This window comes from Stegostoma tigrinum, chromosome 7, assembly GCF_030684315.1.
Source record: "Stegostoma tigrinum isolate sSteTig4 chromosome 7, sSteTig4.hap1, whole genome shotgun sequence".
NCBI lineage: Eukaryota > Metazoa > Chordata > Chondrichthyes > Orectolobiformes > Stegostomatidae > Stegostoma > Stegostoma tigrinum.
This window is the reverse complement of record NC_081360.1, coordinates 52,857,780-52,877,176: the sequence shown is the minus strand read 5'-3', so window position 1 is coordinate 52,877,176 and position 19,397 is coordinate 52,857,780. Positions and strand designations below refer to the sequence as shown.

General features: G+C 41.3%; 1 protein-coding gene across 1 annotated transcript in view; it reads left to right on the top strand.

The window, feature by feature from the left end:
• kalrna (kalirin RhoGEF kinase a) overlaps positions 1 to 19,397 on the top strand; it is a 693,809-nt gene that overhangs the window by 395,076 nt on the left and 279,336 nt on the right. The window contains exons 14-18 of the mRNA XM_059647272.1: positions 1,488 to 1,683; positions 5,359 to 5,525; positions 8,471 to 8,590; positions 13,428 to 13,619; positions 14,319 to 14,468. Of these exons, the coding sequence (XP_059503255.1) occupies positions 1,488 to 1,683; positions 5,359 to 5,525; positions 8,471 to 8,590; positions 13,428 to 13,619; positions 14,319 to 14,468 (825 nt within the window). The remainder of the gene's footprint in view (positions 1 to 1,487; positions 1,684 to 5,358; positions 5,526 to 8,470; positions 8,591 to 13,427; positions 13,620 to 14,318; positions 14,469 to 19,397) is intronic.

Here is a 19,397-nt window from a genome sequence, read left to right as displayed (position 1 = left end):
TGAGGTGTGGATGAATGGTGTGGATTGTCAATATTTCTCAGTTTCTACTGTTAAGAAAATGAGAGCCACATCCTGCTTTAACTCCACTATTTGTGGAAGTTGTGAGGAGGAAGAGTAGATAACTCATCTGAACTTCTGTTGGTGAGAAATTAGCAGTCCATGGTTATGGCTAGGATGACAAAACACCTTAAAAATTTTAGCTGATCAGAGAAGTCCTGCCTAACAAAATTCTGAAGAATTTCTGAAGAAGGGTCTAGGCCCGAAACGTCAGCCTTCCTGCTCCTCTGATGCTGCTTGGCCTGCTGTGTTCATCCAGCTCTACACCTTTTATCTCAGATTCTCCAGAATCAGGAGTTCCTGCTATCTCATCAAAATGACACCCTATTTCCACCCTTATAACCTCATCCAGCAGTATAGCTTCCTGTCTCCATACTCATCCATGCCATTGTCAGCTCTGATATTCTCCTGGTCAGCCTGCCATTCTGTTCTCCCTGTAATCAGCAACTTGTCCAATCCTGTCCATCCTGTTCAAAATTTCAATCACCCAACAAATGACAACTTAAAGCACAGTGCAAGCTACCTAACATAGAGGCCAAAGCCTCACTCTCTCAAGAACTTTAGACCTCCCTGTTTTAGCACAGTTTACTTGTTCTTTATTGATCCTGTCAGGAGATCCTCCCCAACAGCCCATCCTTAGCAGTAAGAGCAGGAACCTTGAATTCCAAATATCTCGGAAAAGTAAAACTATTAGTCAGCACAAATGTCACAAGGAATTGGAACAGCTTGGATAAGTGTTATTAAAATTATTTGCTTGCATCAAGTCTAAGTTCTGACACTGTCTGATGGAACTAAATGATCTTGTTGTAACTTACATGTTTTCCTTTGACCAGTCTCCATGCTGGTGCTGAATTGGCTGCATGCAACAGCTTCATAAACAAAAATAGAAATGGCTGGAAAACCCCAGCAGGTCTGGCAACTTCTGTGGAGAGAAGGCAGAGTTAACATTTTGGGCCCAGTGACTATTCTTCAGAACTAGGAGTTCTTTAGTTGTTGAGACAGATTGTGCAGATGCTGGAGAATCTGAGATAATAAGGTGTAGAGCTGGATGAACACACCAGGCTGCAGGAAGGCTGACGTTTCGGGCCTAGACCCTTCTTCAGAAATCTTTAGTTGTTTTTGTTTAGCAGCTTTACAAACTTGTTTCATGAGCAATATCAGCTGTGTTTTTTCAAACTTGTTTTTAAAATCAGGTTTCCTTACATTTATTTACACCTTATTATAAAAGTACATACCCATAGGCAGGAAATTATACGCAAGAAGAAGCAGTGCTTAATCATTCAAATGGATTTGATTACTTACAGAACATAAAACTAATTCCCTTTCTCTATATATCAGGGTAATTAGAACTTTCACATCCATCTTTAACATAATGCCTTATTTTATCAACCATTTTTCATTACCTATCCATATGTGTGCAACTTTATTAGGTGACAGCAGAGCTAGATGCCTGGAATGAAGATCTGCTTCGTCAAATGAATGATTTTAATACAGAAGACCTGACTTTAGCTGAACAGCGACTGCAGCGACACACAGAACGCAAACTGGCCATGAACAACATGACATTTGATGTCATTCAGCAGGGCCAAGATTTGCACCAATATATCATGGAAGTGCAAGCATCAGGTAACGTGGAAGTTTAGTTCTTTTTGCCACTTCTTGCATTCTTTTCTATAATTTAATGTAAACATTGTGCAATAGGCTCATCTCTCTGGTGCTATGTTTGTGCCATTACTGAGTAAGCAGGCTTTCAGTGAACCTGTGGATAAAAGGCCTGGCAGCAGGTGACTTCATTGTTCAGCTCATGCATCCTTTTTTCAGTCAGGAGATGGAAAGAAATCACTGAATGGAACTCATTCCTGGATAAACCCATTGGAAAAGAAATTGAAATGCTGCTGGAAGAGACTGAAGATGGTCTCTGAGGATAACCTTGAGCAGCTCTGGTTGTCAAAGGCCCAATGTTGGGTTGCATCATTCTGATGTGACTGGGAACAGCTTGGGCAGACGGACAAGCAAAAGCATGTCAACGTAGCTGTTGTGGGAAGATGAATGTTGTCATTGTGAGAGAGGATAGTTCCCTTCAACCACTGCCACGCCAAAAGGAATGCACCTCAGCAAGCTGAGGAGTATATGGGAGGACAGATTGCTGAACTCTTATGACTGGCTGTCTTTCATTTGTTCAGAGGATGTCGGTATTGTTGGCCGAGCAGGCGTTTATTGCCCATCCCTTATGTAGGAGGTCGTGATGAGCGGCTTTCTGCTTTTTAAACACCTGTAGACCACTCAGTGTAAGATCAATTTTCCACATTGTCAGGTAGATGGTAGTGTTGTGGCTGTAATGAAACAACATGGCTGGAGGCATGGCAAATTCTGGAGCATAAGCCTTCTGTACTGTAATGCAAAGTTTGTCAGAACCCATAACCTTTCAGTATCCAGTGCCTTCAGCTATTTCTTGATATATCACGGAGTGAATCAAACCTTTTGAATAAAATTCCAGTACCAGTTCGCTCTAGGTACAAACAACTAGAAATGAAATTAAATTTCCCAGAATTATATGCTGTTTACACATGGGTTTGGCAATCCGATCATCATTCATAAACTCGCGGTATAGAGAAGTAACCAAATGGCACGATCAAAAAATTGAAATTCAGGTAAAGTTGAGATCAAATTTAAATGAAGTAGATAATTAAAAAGTGACAGAATAAGAGGCTTGCAATTTGTACAGTCCTTGGTAAATCTGTCGACACCCTTTACTGAGACTGAAACTAAATCATGATAAGAAATGGCAGTCACAAACACATAATGAAAGGAATAGCTACAGAACTAGGCTTGGAGTTAAGTTGATAGCACAATACCTAGAATGTATGATGTAGGAAAGTTGCTGGATTGGGCCTGGTGTCACATGCTGAGCTGTTGATGTTTTGTACTCCTTCCGGACTGTAATGTAAATCCTTACCTTTCAACCCTCTTGTATAACAACATTATATTTATTTTTACTCTGTAAGATTTGTACCTCAGTATCTGTACCTAAGATGGTGCCATTGAAAGGCAGCCATTCTATAAACTTTTCACTGTACTCCTCTACTTATATACTGGAGTACAAGTCACAATGAAGGATATTCTATTCTGTTCTAATGTATTTAATGATTTCTGAAATGGATGTCATGTTTAAAAGATGAGTGGCAAGAAGAGTAATCTTATTTGTCACTCCCTAACATCATCCATGTAAGTCAGCATTATGGATGTGAGTTTGCTCGCTGAGCTGGAAGGTTAGTTTTCAGACATTTCGCCATGGTGACGAAACGTCTGAACACTAACCTTCCAGCTCAGCGAGCAAACTCACATCCAGAACCTCAACCTGAGCTACAAATCTTCTCAAAACTCACTAGTCAGCATTATTTTGTGTCTAGAAAGCAGTAGAAGCAAGTTTAAGGTCTCAGTGAGTTATTAGCAATGGCAGTCTTTTGAGCATGTAACCAGTCGGCAGCCTTGCAGTAGATAGCACTGCTCTGTTATTAACTCTCACTGGTCCTAACCACTTCTTTGCATTGTTTCTAGGTAGGTGTGCCAGGGCTCACAGTAGAATTGTTGTTATCTTGGTAGTTGCAGTCAGTGAAGGCATACTTATTGTTGATTGCATTGAGAAGTTGCTTATTCCTTACAGCAGGAACTATATAACTATAATTGAGGCAGTCTCAAAGAATCATTGTGAATTGAGATTAGTAGGACCTCCACATACCATATTGAGTCTGCTCCTTAAATTTGTATGTGGAACTGCTGTATCCACATGTACTAACCTCCTGAGAAAGACTTTTGCTCAGTGGAGTTCCAAAACAACAGCTAACTGTTATCTGTGTTGTAATTGTTGACAAATCTCACATAATTTCAAAATAGTGCTATGCAAGAGAGGTATTTCAGGGGTATCTAGTTACTTCCAACTAGAAATGTATTTTCAGTTGGATAGAAATTAATGAAAGGAAAACAGAGTCTAAACATAGCTGCTAGTATATTTGAATATCATTAGTTTTATGTACAAAAGCAAGTTTTAACCTAAATTATTTAATTTGTTAAGAAAGCACAATGTTTTACTTATGCAGCTCTCTTCCTAAAGACATTATCTCCTATTGTTTGTAGTGGGAATGAAGATAGTAAGTATTACTTCAAAGTGATAGTTCTTGAGTATGTAAACATACATATTAAGAGCACGAATAAGCTATTTGGTTTTTCAAGCTTGTTCCAACCTTTGATAATGATCTGTTTGTGTTCCAAATTCCACATTTTCATTTATCCTTTGATAACCCTTGAGCCCCCACTCTTCTGAACTCTAGTGGAGAAAGCCCAGACCAATCTTTCTTTGTCAGACATTTATTCCAGGTATTGATTTAGTAAACCTGCCTCTAACACCTTGACATTCTTCTTTAAGTAAAGAGTCCAATACATGACACAGTATTTGAGATGTAGTCACACCAGTGCCATGTATAATTGAAGTATAACCTTGTTACTTTTATGTTCAGTTCCTCTCAAATTAAAGGATTGAATTCCATTTGCTGCTGTGCCATTCAAACATTTTCTGGCTCGTATACTAGAACATCTAAATCCATCTACACCTCGAAATTCTGCAGTCACTTGCATAATACTCTGCTTTTTTTTATTCTTCCTGTCAAAGAGAACAACTTCATGTTTCCATTATTATATTCCAAGAGCCAGATTTTTGCTCACTCACTTCAACAATCCATATTGGCCAAAGTCCTTGTTATGTCATCTTCACAACACGCTAATCTATTTGTCTTTGTGTGACCTGCAAATTTAGCCATGATGCATTCAATCCCCTCATTAAAGTCATTGATATAAGTAGTACAAAGTTGGAAGCCCAGTGGGAGCTCCTACTTTGTGCAATAACCTTTTATGTGGAACCTTGTGAAATGCCACCTGGAGATCTAGTACAGTACATCAACTGTCTCCCTTTCATCCACAGCACATGTTACTGCTTTATAGAATTCCAACAAATTGATTAAACAGGCCTTTCACATTCTGACACATCGTCCACAACAGTCATTTAACAATTGGCCTTTAGTTTCCTGTTTTCTGCATCTCTACTTTCTTTAGTAATAGGTTTACTTTTCCTATTTTCCATTTAATTGGAATCTTTCCAGAATCTCACATTTCTAAATGAAGGCAGGGAGTTCTATTCTAATACAGGATTTTCTATTTTAACAATAATGGGTAGAATTCAGCTGCTGAGAAGTGTGAACAGGGCAATAGATCTACAAATAAGCTATGAAATGTGCTTATTTTAATCAGGAATTGAACTAACATGTGATAAAGACATGGATCTAGGAACACAAGTGCAAGAGCTGCTGGAGTTTCTTCATGATAAACAACAAGAGCTCGAGCTGAATGCTGACCAGACACAAAAGCGTCTAGAGCAATGTTTACAGCTTCGTCACCTACAGGCAGAAGTTAAACAGGTAATGCAGAAAATTATGTTTAAAGTGAAATTTGTATTTAGAATCATTGCAATTTTTCATTTAAAACTGAAAGGCAGTGTCCTTTGTTTAATCAAAATCCTGTTCCCATAACCTAACCATGCATTATTCTTCAACCAAACTGGCAGGCAAGAATATGGGTCCCCAATCTTTATTGGTGTGGGATGAATCAGTTATCAATTTACACAAAATAAGAAAAAGATAAAAAATAAACTAGTGGAAAATGCATAACTTTCAGCAAAGGTTTAGAAAAAGAATTTTGTAATCCCTTCACTCCTGATCTAGCATCACACACCCAAGAAAACCACCTTTACAAGTGTTAAGTTCCTTGCTTCATAGATTATTTTCAACATTTAACTGCTGGCTGAGTGGGCATACTTTGTTATATTCCAAAAATCCAATTAGTGATAGCTAGAACTGGAATCTATGTTAATATACTCTTTTTAATAAGCAACAGGGATATGCACTTTAAGCATGTACCTCCGAACTCAGAAACTATAGTTTCATGTGTGAATTACATAGAACATTACAGCACAGTACAGGCCCTTCGGCCCTCGATGTTGTGCTGACCTGTCATACCGATCTCAAGCCCATCTAACCTACACTATTCCATCTACGTCCATATGCTTATCCAATGACGACTTAAATGTACCTAAAGTTGGCGAATCTACTACCGTTGCAGGCAAAGCGTTCCATTCCCTTACTACTCTCTGAGTAAAGAAACCACCTCTAACATCTGTCCTATATCTTTCGCCCTTCAATTTAAAGCTATGCCCCCTCGTGCTCGCCGTCACCATCCTATGAAAAAGGCTCTCCCTATCCACCCTATCTAACCCTCTGATAATAAAATGTGAGGCTGGATGAACACAGCAGGCCCAGCAGCATCTCAGGAGCACAAAAGCTGACGTTTCGGGCCTAGACCCTTCATCAGAGATCATCACTGATAAAAAAATGTGAGGCTGGATGAACACAGCAGGCCCAGCAGCATCTCAGGAGCACAAAAGCTGACGTTTCGGGCCTAGACCCTTCATCCGAGATCATCACTGGTCCTAACCACTTCTTTGCATTGTTTCTAGGTAGGTGTGCCAGGGCTCACAGTAGAATCAGAGATGAAGGGTCTAGGCCCGAAACGTCATCTTTTGTGCTCCTGAGATGCTGCTGGGCCTGCTGTGTTCATCCAGCCTCACATTTTATTATCTTGGATTCTCCAGCATCTGCAGTTCCCATTATCACTGATACATATCTAACCCTCTGATTATTTTATATGTTTCAATTAAGTCACCTCTCAACCTTCTCTCTAATGAAAACAGCCTCAAGTCCCTCAGCCTTTCCTCGTAAGTCCTTCCCTCCATACCAGGCAACATCCTAGTAAATCTCCTCTGCACCCTTTCCAAAGCTTCCACATCCTTCGAATAATGCGGTGACCAGAACTGTACACAATACTCCAAGTGCGGCCGCACCAGAGTTTTATACAGCTTCACCATAACCTCTTGGTTCCGGAACTCGATCCCTCTATTAATAAAAGCTAAAACACTGTATGCCTTCTTGACAGCCCTGTCAACCTGGGTGGCAACTTTCAAGGATCTGTGTACATGGACACCGAGATCTCTCTGCTCATCTACACTACTAAGAATCTTAACAATAAATTTGCACTGCCTACATACAATTAAACATAATTAATAAACAATGAACATAATATACATTAGCACCTATTCCCATGATGAGTGAGAATAAATACAATTTATTTTACCAACTCCAATGAACAACATTGCACACCTTTGTAATACCTTGTTTAGTAAATACAAGATTTTTTAAAAATTTCTTCCTTATATCCCTGTGCCTTTTTTAGATTGTGAACGAAAATAAGAATGAGATTAATCTCAGAAGAAAATTTTGTAGCTAATATTGTTCATCAATTTAGTTGCAAAAAGATTTAGATGCAGCCACCCATTTCGGTTAGATTGCCTTGAAATTGTGAATGACACTGAATAGAAGTGAAAAAATAGTGACTGAAGCTCAAACAAACTTGGGAGAAGTCACTGTATCACTGCTGAAATAAATGACTTGTATTTTGAAATTGAGAAGTAACTGGCGAATATGTGTTAAATAAATTATGTGTAGAAGATTCTTAATGCTGTGTGATGAAGGCAATGAGTATGATTAACAGGAAATAATTCCTAAAGGCTTGATGTTACTTAACTAGTGGGAAGTACTTCCTTGTCTGTGCTGCTCCTTGTGGAATCAAATTTCTCAGGATTACTATCCACAGCCATTTATATCTTTGACATTTGAATGCTGAGCAATGTTGTCTCAAATAACGAAGGTGTTATCCAAGAGTCAGTGTTTTTTTTGAGTCCCACAAAATTTCTATTGAGAGTAATGCCCATGCGTATCATAACATGGTATTCACAGAAAATAATTAATTATATTTGATAATTACACAGAAATAATTAACTGAATGTTTCTGTTTCTCCCGATATTTATAAAATTTAAAGTTGGGCCATCATCATAAATGTGAAGATTATGTTGGTAATCCCTAATAATATGGATCAATGCTGAACTATCAATGGTGATTTGCTTTAGACTTGGATTTTGTGCTTACGATGACTGAGTCGACTCACTCTATTTCATATAGTAACAGTCCTGGGAGTCTGTATGTTATTTCTGGACAAAGAGTAATCCTGACAATTCAACAACTTTGTCCTCTTCCTTTTCTTCTGTTGAATGGTTGAAACATCTGTCTCTGATCCCCTCAGGGATTGTTACTGACCATGGTGCATGCACTGTGGAGGCAGGATTGTAAAAGACTGAATTTCACATGTTTGTACTCCTGGGAACTATTCATCTTTAACCAATTAAAAGGGAATACAGTATGGTGAGAATGCTTTAAGAGTATACCATATTGAACTTCTGTTTTTCTCCTGCAGGTATTAGGCTGGATACGAAATGGAGAGTCTATGCTCAATGCAAGCCTTGTTAATGCCAGCTCCCTATCGGAGGCAGAACAGCTTCAACGAGAACATGAGCAATTTCAGCTGGCCATAGAGGTAATGCTTAGTTTTGCATTGGGATATAAATTGAAGGTTTTGTGCTCCGTTGTGTCAAATGGATTTACTTCGCACATTCTATAAAGACTAACAAACAGCACCAGATGTATCTCTGACTTCGCACATATTTTTCCACTTGCTTTATAATGTAACACAACAAAGATTTACTGTGCCTTAGAGACTAAAACCCAGATGAATTGGCAAAGACATATGAATGATCCAAAAAACTTCTTAAAAGTAATAAATCAGCATGTGATGTGACTAAATGGAAGATCATTTCCTCAGAGCTGCTTCTGACAGACTTGTGGAACGTGGCCAGAAGTGTGATACAAATTCCATTTACATGTCAAAGCAGCATTTTGTACTGCAGCTCTAGCTGAGTTATCACATTGGAGCACAGAGGAAATGACTTGCAAAAGTAATAAAGAAGATTTGTAATGAATGGCATTTATCGAACTTATAAAAATGATATCCCAAGCTATAAGTGATAATGGGAACTGCAGATGCTGGCGAATCCAAGATAATAAAGTGCGAAGCTGGATGAACACAGCAGGCCAAGCAGCGTCTCAGGAGCACAAAAGCTGACTTTTCGGGCCTAGACCCTTCATCAGAGAGGGGGATGGGGTGAGGGCTCTGGAATAAACAGGGAGAGAGGGGGAGGCGGACCGAAGATGGAGAGGAAAGAAGATAGGTGGAGAGTAGAGTATAGGTGGGGAGGTAGGGAGGGGATAGGTCAATCTAGGGAAGACGGACAGGTCAAGGAGGTGTGATGAGGTTAGTAGGTAGGAAGTGGAGGTGCGGCTTCGGGTGGCAGGAAGGAATGGCTGAGAGGAAGAACAGGTTAGGGAGGCAGAGATAGGCTGGGCTTCCCACCCCAACCCAACTTTCCACCCCAACCTGCAGTTCACCTGGGCCATCTCCAGCACATCCCTCACCTTGCTGAGCCTCTCAGTCTCCATCTCAGGCAACCAGCTTGTAACTGATGTCCATTTCAAGCCCACCGACTCCCACAGCTACCTAGAATACACCTCCTCCCACCCACCCTCCTGCAAAAGTTCCATCCCCTATTCCCAATTCCTCCGCTTCCGCCGCATCTGCTCCCACGATGAGGCATTCCACTCCCGCACATCCCAGATGTCCAAGTTCTTCAAGGACCGCGACTTTCCCCCCACAGTGGTCGAGAACGCCCTTGACCGCGTCTCCCACGTTTCCCGCAATACATCCCTCACACCCCACCCCCGCCACAACTGCCCAAAGAGGATCCCCCTTGTTCTCTCACACCACCCCACCAACCTCCGGATACAACGCATCATCCTCCGACACTTCCGCCATCTACAATCCGACCCCACCACCCAAGACATTTTTCCATCCCCACCCTTGTCTGCTTTCCGGAGAGACCACTCTCTCCATGACTCCCTTGTTAGCTCAACACTGCCCTCCAACCCCACCACACCCGCCACCTTCCCCTGCAACCGCAGGAAGTGCTACACTTGCCCCCACACCTCCTCCCTCACCCCTATCCCAGGCCCCAAGATGACTTCCCATATTAAGCAGAGGTTCACCTGCACATCTGCCAATGTGGTATACTGTATCCATTGTACCCGGTGTGGCTTCCTCTACATTGGGGAAACCAAGCGGAAGCTTGGGGACCGCTTTGCAGAACACCTCCGCTTGGTTCGCAACAAACAACTGCACCTCCCAGTCGCAAACCATTTCAACTCCCCCTCCCATTCTTTAGATGACATGTCCATCATGGGCCTCCTGCAGTGCCGCCCGAAGGTTGCAGGAACAGCAACTCATATTCCGTTTGGGAACCCTGCAGCCCAATGGTGTCAATGTGGACTTCACCAGCTTCAAAATCTCCCCTTCCCCCAATGCATCCCAAAACCAGCACAGCCTGTCTCTGCCTCCCTAACCCATTCTTCCTCTCACCCATCCCTTCCTCCCACCCCAAGCCGCACCTCCATTTCCTACCTACTAACCTCACCCCACCTCCTTGACCTGTCCGTCTTCCCGGGACTGACCTATCCCCTCCCTACCTCCCCACCTATACTCTACTCTCCACCTATCTTCTTTTCTCTCCATCTTCAGTCCGCCTCCCCCTCTCTCCCTATTTCTTCCAGTTCCCTCTCCCCATCCCCCTCTCTGATGAAGGGTCTAGGCCTGAAACATCAGCTTTTGTGCTCCTGAGATGCTGCTTGGCCTGCTGTGTTCATCCAGCTTCACACTTTATTATCCCAAGCTATAAAACGGTTCTAATGCATCAAATAGAATGTAATAAAAATAAGCCATAACGTTGAACAACCCATTTCTCCAGTAAAACTGATGCACCGTACAATGAATGCAGCACACTGAATTCATTAAAATATCAACCTTCCTTCGTATTAGCTAAACTCACATGACTTATTCCAGATTATTTCCAACAAATTTTCAACAAAAGCCATTTTAAGGTAATGATTTTAAAAATCTTGCATTGTAAAAACGGTATTTTCTTCCTGCATTTTCATACCGTGTTCCAAGTGAAAATTCTATGTGAGGAATTGCTGTTTCCCCTGCTTCTCCTGTTTCTGTGCTCCAGTAACTAATTACAATAGGTCATCTTTGTATTTCTGTTTCTTCATTTCCATTCCATAGTCAGCAAGGCACTGTCCTGAAGAATTGCATGTCAAGGGCCATGTTTGCTGTCTTTGTTGTTCATTCAGATAAAAGTTCATTTTACAGTTGTATGGGACTCTGGTTAGACCCTTTTTATAGCACTGTGTTCAGATCTAGGCAACACACCTCAAAAAGGTTATTTGACCATGGAGGGGAATGGAATTTCTCCAGAATGCTAGAGCCTAAAAGGATTTTATTATAAGAATAGATTGCAATGAATAGACTCATATTCTTTAGAAAATGGAAGATTGTGGGGAGATCTAATTAAGTAGCTTAAGACCATAAGAAATAAGAGCGGGAGTTGGCCATTCAGCCCCTCAAGTCTGCTCCACCATTCAGGGGATCATTCTTGATCCGACATTCCTCATATATACTTTCCTGCATTTTCCCTGTAACCCTTGTTATCCTTACTATCAAGGATCCACCTGTCTTAGTGCTTAATTGAAACAAGGACTGTGCCCCCACAACCGTCTATGGCAAGGAGTTTCAAAGACTCTCAACTGCCTGAGAGAAGAAATTCCTGATCATCTCTGGTAAATTGGCATCCCTTTATCCTGAAACGATGCCCTCTAGTCCTAGTCTGTCCCATGAAGGGAAATATCCTCTTCACCCCGTAAATCCAACAAGTCTCAGAGAGATCGCCTCTCGTTCTTCTAAACTCCAGTGAATAGACCCAACCTGTTTAGCCTTTGCTTGTAAGACAATCCTTCCACAATGGGGATTATCCTACTGAAACTAAGATGCTGAGTTATTTAAAATGGTCACAGAATTTGCTAGGATGGGACATAGTCTTAAAATTAGACTGACAGTTCAGAGGCGATATCAGAAGGCACATCTTTGCACAACGATTCTAGTTTAGAGGTGTAGTATTTGGTTATTTGAAACGCAGTTCTGGTGCTACAAATACTGGATAAGATTTCAAAATCGCAACTGAGGTATGTGTGCATAATTCTGGTGTGAAATGCCCTGGACAACATTTTGTTACGGGTACGAATGTGCAGTGACCAGCTGCTCTCAGTCCGTGTACGTAACATGTTAAGACATTCCCATATCTACCACTTTTTTTGTGGTTGTCTCAAAAAATTAAACTGGTTCTTATTTATCAAGTGCTCTGTCCATAATGAAAGACTCTAGTCACATACAAGGTTAGATTAATGGGCCTATAATTTCTTTTATTTTTATCCTTTCCCTCTTTTTTTAATGATACATTGATGCTGGCAATTGACTAATCCAAAAAGAAACAATGAAGTGCCTGAAATATTATCCAAAATCATCATGTCTTGTTACATATCTGCTAATTTGTTAAACTATGCTCCATTAACATTTCTTTCATAAACTAGTTTAACAAAGGCCTTTGATAAGGAGGTTTTGATATTCTTTTCATTTATTTTGTAGGCAAATGCTATTTGATCAGGACTTCTGCAACTTATTCACTTGCAGAACAAAACCACACCTTGTTCCAATGTTCTATTTTTATGTGGTTTGAGTTTGACAGAAAAGGGAGGCAAACATGGGAGAAAACTGAGAGGTATTTTGGGCATCTCACAGGGCACTTTTGTTGTATTGTATTTCCACTGACAAGATGGCAGGTTCACGCTGAGATAGTATACACCTGACTTTTTTTCAATAAAAATTACAGCACATAAGTTACCCACTGCCACTTTTCAGGCCAAACAGGGTGGAATTATCCCCTTTGTTTTTTTTTATTTTGACTGTTGAAAACACTGGAGATGAGGGAAATGCTGCCAAAGTATTATCACTTGATCCACTACATTTCCATGTACCAATCAAATTGGCCATAATCCACATGAATATTGGATCATTCATATTTCTCCTTCTCCATATAGTGCACAGATGAAAAGCAGAAGTAATTATGGATTCACCTATGTTCCTGCTGACCTCACTTTTAAACTTAATGCTTTTAAACACAAATCAAACCCTAACTAGTAATATCAAAGTATGTCAATAATGCAAATTTTGTTACGTCCCTTAAAATAGTATTGTCCCTCTCTACTGTTGTTGGTTATTGGTATTAACAATTCATTGCAAATCTTTAAAAATGTTTAACTTTCCCACATCTCATTACTCACACCTAATCCCTTTTACCATCTATCTGGCATTTCTATGCAAACCTCTCTTTCCTCCCTACACATAGTCCCTCTTTCATGCCACTTCTTTACAGAAAACCCACCAAAGTGCCCTTCAAGTACAGCAGAAGGCTGAGACCATGCTACAGGCTGGCCACTATGACTCAGATGCCATCAGAGAATGTGCTGAGAAAGTAGCACTTCACTGGCAACAGCTGATGCTGAAGATGGAGGACAGACTCAAACTGGTTAATGCATCCGTGGCTTTCTATAAGACATCTGAACAGGTATAAAATTCAAACGTGCATTTTATCTAGCCATTATATGTACATATTTAAAGTGCCAATGCTGAAATTCTGAAATACAACAGAAAAAAAAATGTTTTTCACTATTTGTTGATACATGCTGCTTTACAATTAGTTTCCATCTGAATGAGTCTTGTCCATTGTGTTCACAAATTTACTTAAGTCATATTTGACAGACAAGCTCCCTTTTATAAATTCCATGCATTATCGGTATCATTTCAGAGTATAATTGAGATAATTAGTCATTGACAACAAAATGAGGCAGAGATATTTGTGTCAGTTTTCAGTGTCAACTCCCCCAAACTCTTTGTAGTATTTTGTCACAAGTTGCAATCCATCCACCAGATCCTGATAAACATATGTCTTCTCCAGGACATCAGTAGTTCTGTTTTTCCACTAGAAGTAATGACATTAAGTATTTTTCATCAGTCTCTGCAGGAAAGCATTTCCTATTTTGAAAAAAAATAGCACCACTTCTGGTGCAGCTGTCCCCTGAGCATTCTGCTGAAGTATTAGTTTAGATTATGTGCTCTCAGATTGCGATCCTTAATCTTGTGGTTTAGAGGTGAGAGTGTCATTCCTGAGTCAAGACCATGTGGTGGTCCATGACTGTATAATTGCTCAATCTTGGAAGCTGTGTGTGTTGAACTGTCTGCCCTAATGATTGCTCCCTATTGTCAGGTATGCAGTGTCCTTGAGAGTCTGGAACAAGAATACAGGAGGGATGAAGACTGGTGTAGAGGTCAAGATAAACTGGGGCCAAATGCTGACACTGACCATGTGACACCACTAATAAGCAAGCATTTGGAGCAAAAAGAGGCCTTTCTTAAGGTATTTTACCTTTCTCAGTCTGCTTAAAAAATAATGGTCTGGATTTCCTGAGGGCCTGCTGTGCCAACATGAGTCCCAGATCAGAACCCTGTACCTCCCAGCTCCAGACCTGAGCCTCTAAACAAAGCAAAGTGCCTGCTGGGGGTTGCATCAAAGTACCATCCCACATTTGCTGACGCCAAGCCATTCCATTGGCAGGGAGTTCAGGTAGTGAGGACATACTGTCTCTTATTTGAATTTTTACTGCTATCAGTGAAGAATTCAAGTATTTCAAAAATAATCCCCTCCAGAAATGATTATGTTTCTCATGGTAACTTACGGAACCATTCCTGAAGCCTGATTGTATAACATGCCAGCTCCCGGCAGAATCTTAGTGCACCTGAAATTCTGCTGCTTGCTTTCTCTGCCTGTGGCATACCCTTTCTGGTATTCTCCGCTCCCAACAGTATTCAGCCTTTCAACATACTTTGGCTTCAAGAATTTCAAGCCCTTTTTAAAGCACTCTAGTGGCCACACTAGAAGTAATGTCCTGTAAATTCTGTTGAAACAAAGTAAAGCCCTCATCTGAAGTGGACTAAACAGTGCATGAAATACTTGATTATTCTTCCATTAATTCTATTAAAGGCATCACCACTGTATTCTCTTCAGGAGACTTTAAGATAAAGTAAATCCCTGTATTTCACCTTACAAATGTACCTCACTGTTAACACCTATTGCAAGGGTGGGACATTTCCAATTTCCTCTATTAATCAACCTGTAATCTCCCCAAATGAAATGGTCAGCTGCTGATAGTTCTGTTTTTTTTTTATCATTGCTTTAACTTACTTCGAAGCAAATATTACAAAAAAATGGACAATATAGACCACTGGTTCCAGTGGTCCATTCTGGGTTTTATGACCCACATGAATCTTATTCCACTGCTCATTGTCTACCCAATCACCATAGCCTGTTAATTCTTTCTCTGTTATTCACCTCAACTACTCCTTGTAGCCATGAGATTCATATTCTAATCACACTTAGTCTATCTACATAAAGAGGTTTTGTCCTGAATTCCCTATTGGATTCATTAGTGAGTTTTGTATATTTAAGTGCTCTAGCTCTGCTTTCCCACACAAGTGGACAATATTTTCACTGCACTTATCATTAAACATGAAAGGATTTAATAAGACAATTAATTATTTTAATTATATTGCTCATTAATAAAATGTGCTTCTCAGTTTGGATTCTGATTCCCCTTATGGCTAAATAATGTGGTGGTTCAAAAGGACATTATAAGTTCATTGATTTGGGATGTTGACGCACTGATGGCTGATGATGTTTCCTCCTATCAGTATATCCTTGGAAAATTACCCCTTTAATGTTCAGAACCCTGCAATGCAACATCGCATTTAATTAAATTCAGCAGTTATTGTCTTTAAATGTTTCCAGTTGAATTAGTCAAAAATAAACAACTACTGATTATTTAATTATTACCTTAATTTCATTTCCATTTTATTGATATACAAAAACCTTGTACGAAACTTTAGTAAACATTTTACCTCCTCTATCTCCTCTGATGCTTTCTAATCAAAATCTTTTCTTGCATTTTTATGTTTGATGTTGCCTTTCTATTTATCATTTTATTTTTACTGACGATTATCTCTCTCTTCTATCTTGCATATCATCCTTCTTGTATCTTCCTGTAGGTATCTCTCAATTCCTTGTCACTGTATTTGTTTCTCACATTCTTTAAAGTAGATTTTTACAATTTGATAAATTGAAAATTACTCATAGTGAGTCTGCACATGTGTAAAGCTTACACTTATAGTTTTGAATCCTATTTATTTGGCTCACTCCACGTGTTTTTATTCCGCTCTATTTCTCTTTAACTCTTAGTGAAATAATCAATAGAGGTCACTCACATTGTTGGGGTCTGGAAAGGAGTGAATGGAAACCTAAATAACAAAGGCACAAACTCATATTTAAAAATGAAGCAAGTTCAGAGAATTGGATTCAAGTTCTGGTTAGAATAGGCTTATCATCAATTTTATTATAAAATAGATTTGAAAAGATGTTTACATTTTCATTTTTTAAAGCTACTGAAAAACATTGCTATTGTCCATATGTCTGGCTACTGCCAAACTTTTGAATACAAGCACTATCTGTTTGTTGATAGATTGGCTACCATTAAGGGGAGATGTAATTTCAGTAGGGCCTGAGCTGTATCAATTCTTTCGAGTATTTCACTTTCAGCAGGCCTTGATGGAACTGAGTGGGCAGACTGGAAGAATGTGGAAGGCAAGACAGAAGGCAAGGATCAGGATCTAACCTGAGCCAGGAGTGATAGCAGATGTCTGAAGATTGGCAGACCAGCAACAAGCTGTGAGAGCAAGTGATAGACATAACCTAGAGAGAGGGCAGATGGAAAGAGGTTTTTTGTTCAATCAGGAATTGGGTGGTGGGGCTTTTGAAAACTTTGAATTGAGCTTTTTCAACCTATCATCACAATGCAGACTTTTGCTTCACTTTTTACCTTAACTTAATTCTTAGCCTAGTAAACAGGAACAGTTAAATACTAGCTACCACTTTAAGAAAGATATTGACAGTAATAACTCATGGTGCACCAAACTGACTCCACTTGAAATCTTCATTCCCTTAGGGTATTTGTTACATTAAAGGGGTGGGGCATAAGTACTAACTGTTGTTGTTTCACCCAAAGCGATTGTAATTTTGCTGGGCATCTGTCACATTACTGCTAGTCGACTGTGAAAAACTTGAATCACTTCTCAGGTTTAGACCTTGGATACCTTGAATTGCTGCCCAGTGCTCATTGGCCACTAGTGGGCAGCTCATCAGACTGAGGAGTGGAATATCCTGGGACTCCCTGGCTGAACCAACTTAAAAATTGACACTAAAATGGTGTAGTGTGGAGGGAGTGGATTGGAGAATGAAAGGGGAAGATGGGATGAGGCTTGCTCACTTACCAGCAGCAGGTTGCAATATATTTCTAGGTTCAAGATGTGTTTTTCCTCAAAATTGCAACCTGAAACAGTTGCAGAGTGTTTTTTTTAATGGTCCCTTATTAGGCTACTCACTGCCTGGTCCAAATGGGCAGAGCATCTGTGACACAAGTTCCAGCCATTTTCACTTGAAAATTACTGAAGGTTTCTTACAGCTGGCTTAGACCATGACTGCTAATTGGAAGTAGAGCTGGATGAACACAACAGGCCAAGCAGCATTTTAGGAGCACAAAAGCTATGTTTTGGGCCTAGAGCCTTCTTCAGAAAAGGGGGATGGGGAGATAGTTCTGAACTAAATAGGGAGAGGGGGGGAGGTGGACCAAAGATGGGTAGAAGAGAAGATAGGTGGAGAGGAGAGTGTAGGTGGGGAGGTAGGGAGGGGATGGATCAGTCCGGGGAAGACGGACAGGTCAAGGGGGTGGGATGAGGTTAGTAGGTAGGAAAGGGAGGTGCACCTTGGGGTGGGAGGAGGGGATAGGTGAGAGGAAGGACAGGTTAGGCAGGCGGGGACGAGCTGGTCTCGGTTTGGGATGCAATGGGGGAAGGGGAGATTTTGAAGCTTGTGAAATCCTCATTGATACTATTGGGCTGCAGGGTTCCCAAGCGGAATATGAGTTGCTGTTCCTGCACCCTTTGGGTGGCATCATTGTGGCACTGCAGGAGGCACAGGATGATCATGTCATTTAAGGAATGGGAGGGGGAGTTAAAATATTTCGCGACTGGGAGGTGCAGTTGTTTATTGTGAACCGAGCGTGGGTGTTCTGCAAAGCGATCCCCAAGCCTCTGCTTGGTTTCCCCAATGTAGAGGAAGCCACAATGGGTACAGCGGATACAGTATACCATATTGGCGGATGTGCAGGTGAACATCAGTTTGATGTGGAAAGTCATCTTGGGGCCTGGGATGGGGGTGAGGGAGGAGGTGTGGGGACAAGTGTAGCATTTCCTGCGGTTGCAGGGGAAGGTGCCGGGTGTGGTGGGGTTGGAGGGGAGTGTGGAGCGAACAAGGGAGTCACGGAGAGAGTGGTCTCCCTGGAAGGCAGACAAGGGTGGGGATGGAAAAATGTCTTTAGTGGTGTGGTCAGATTGTAGATGGCGGACGTGTCGGAGGATGATGCGTTGTATCCGGAAGTTATGGGGTGGTATGTGAAGATGAGTGGGATTCTCTTTTGGTGGTTATTGCGAGGGCGGGCTGTGAGGGATGAGTTGCGGGAGACACGGTCATGGGCATTTTCGACCACTGCGAGGGGGGGAGTTGCAGTCCTTGAAGAACGAGGACATCTGGGATGGAATGCCTCATCCTGGGAGCAGATGCGGTGGAGGCGAAGGAATTGGGAATAGGGGATGGAATTTTTGCCGGAAGGTGGGTGAGTGGAGGTGTATTTTAGGTAGCTGTGGGAGTCGGTGGGCTTGAATTGGACATTGGTTTGTAGGTGGTTGCCTGAGATGGAGACAGAGAGGTCCAGGAAGGTGAGGGATGTGTTGGAGATGGCCCAGGTGAACTTGAGTTTGGGGTGGAAGGTGTTGGTGAAGTAGATGAACTGTTCGAGCTCCTCTTGGGAGCATGAGGTGGCACCCACACCTCCTCCCTCACCCCCATCCCAGGCCCCAAGATGACTTTCCACATCAAGCAGATATTCACTTGCACAGCCGCCAATGTGGCATACTTCATCCGCTGTACCCGTTGTGGCTTCCTCTACATTGGGGAAACCAAGCAGAGGCTTGGGGACCGCTTTGCAGAACACCTACGCTCGGTTCGCAATAAACAACTGCACCTTCCAGCCTTGAATCATTTTAACTCCCCCTCCCATTCCTTAGACAACATGTCCATCCTGGGCCTCCTGCAGTGCTATAATGATGCCATCCACAGGTTGCAGGAACAGCAACTCATATTCCGCTTGGGGAACCCTGCAGCCCAATGGTATCAATGTGG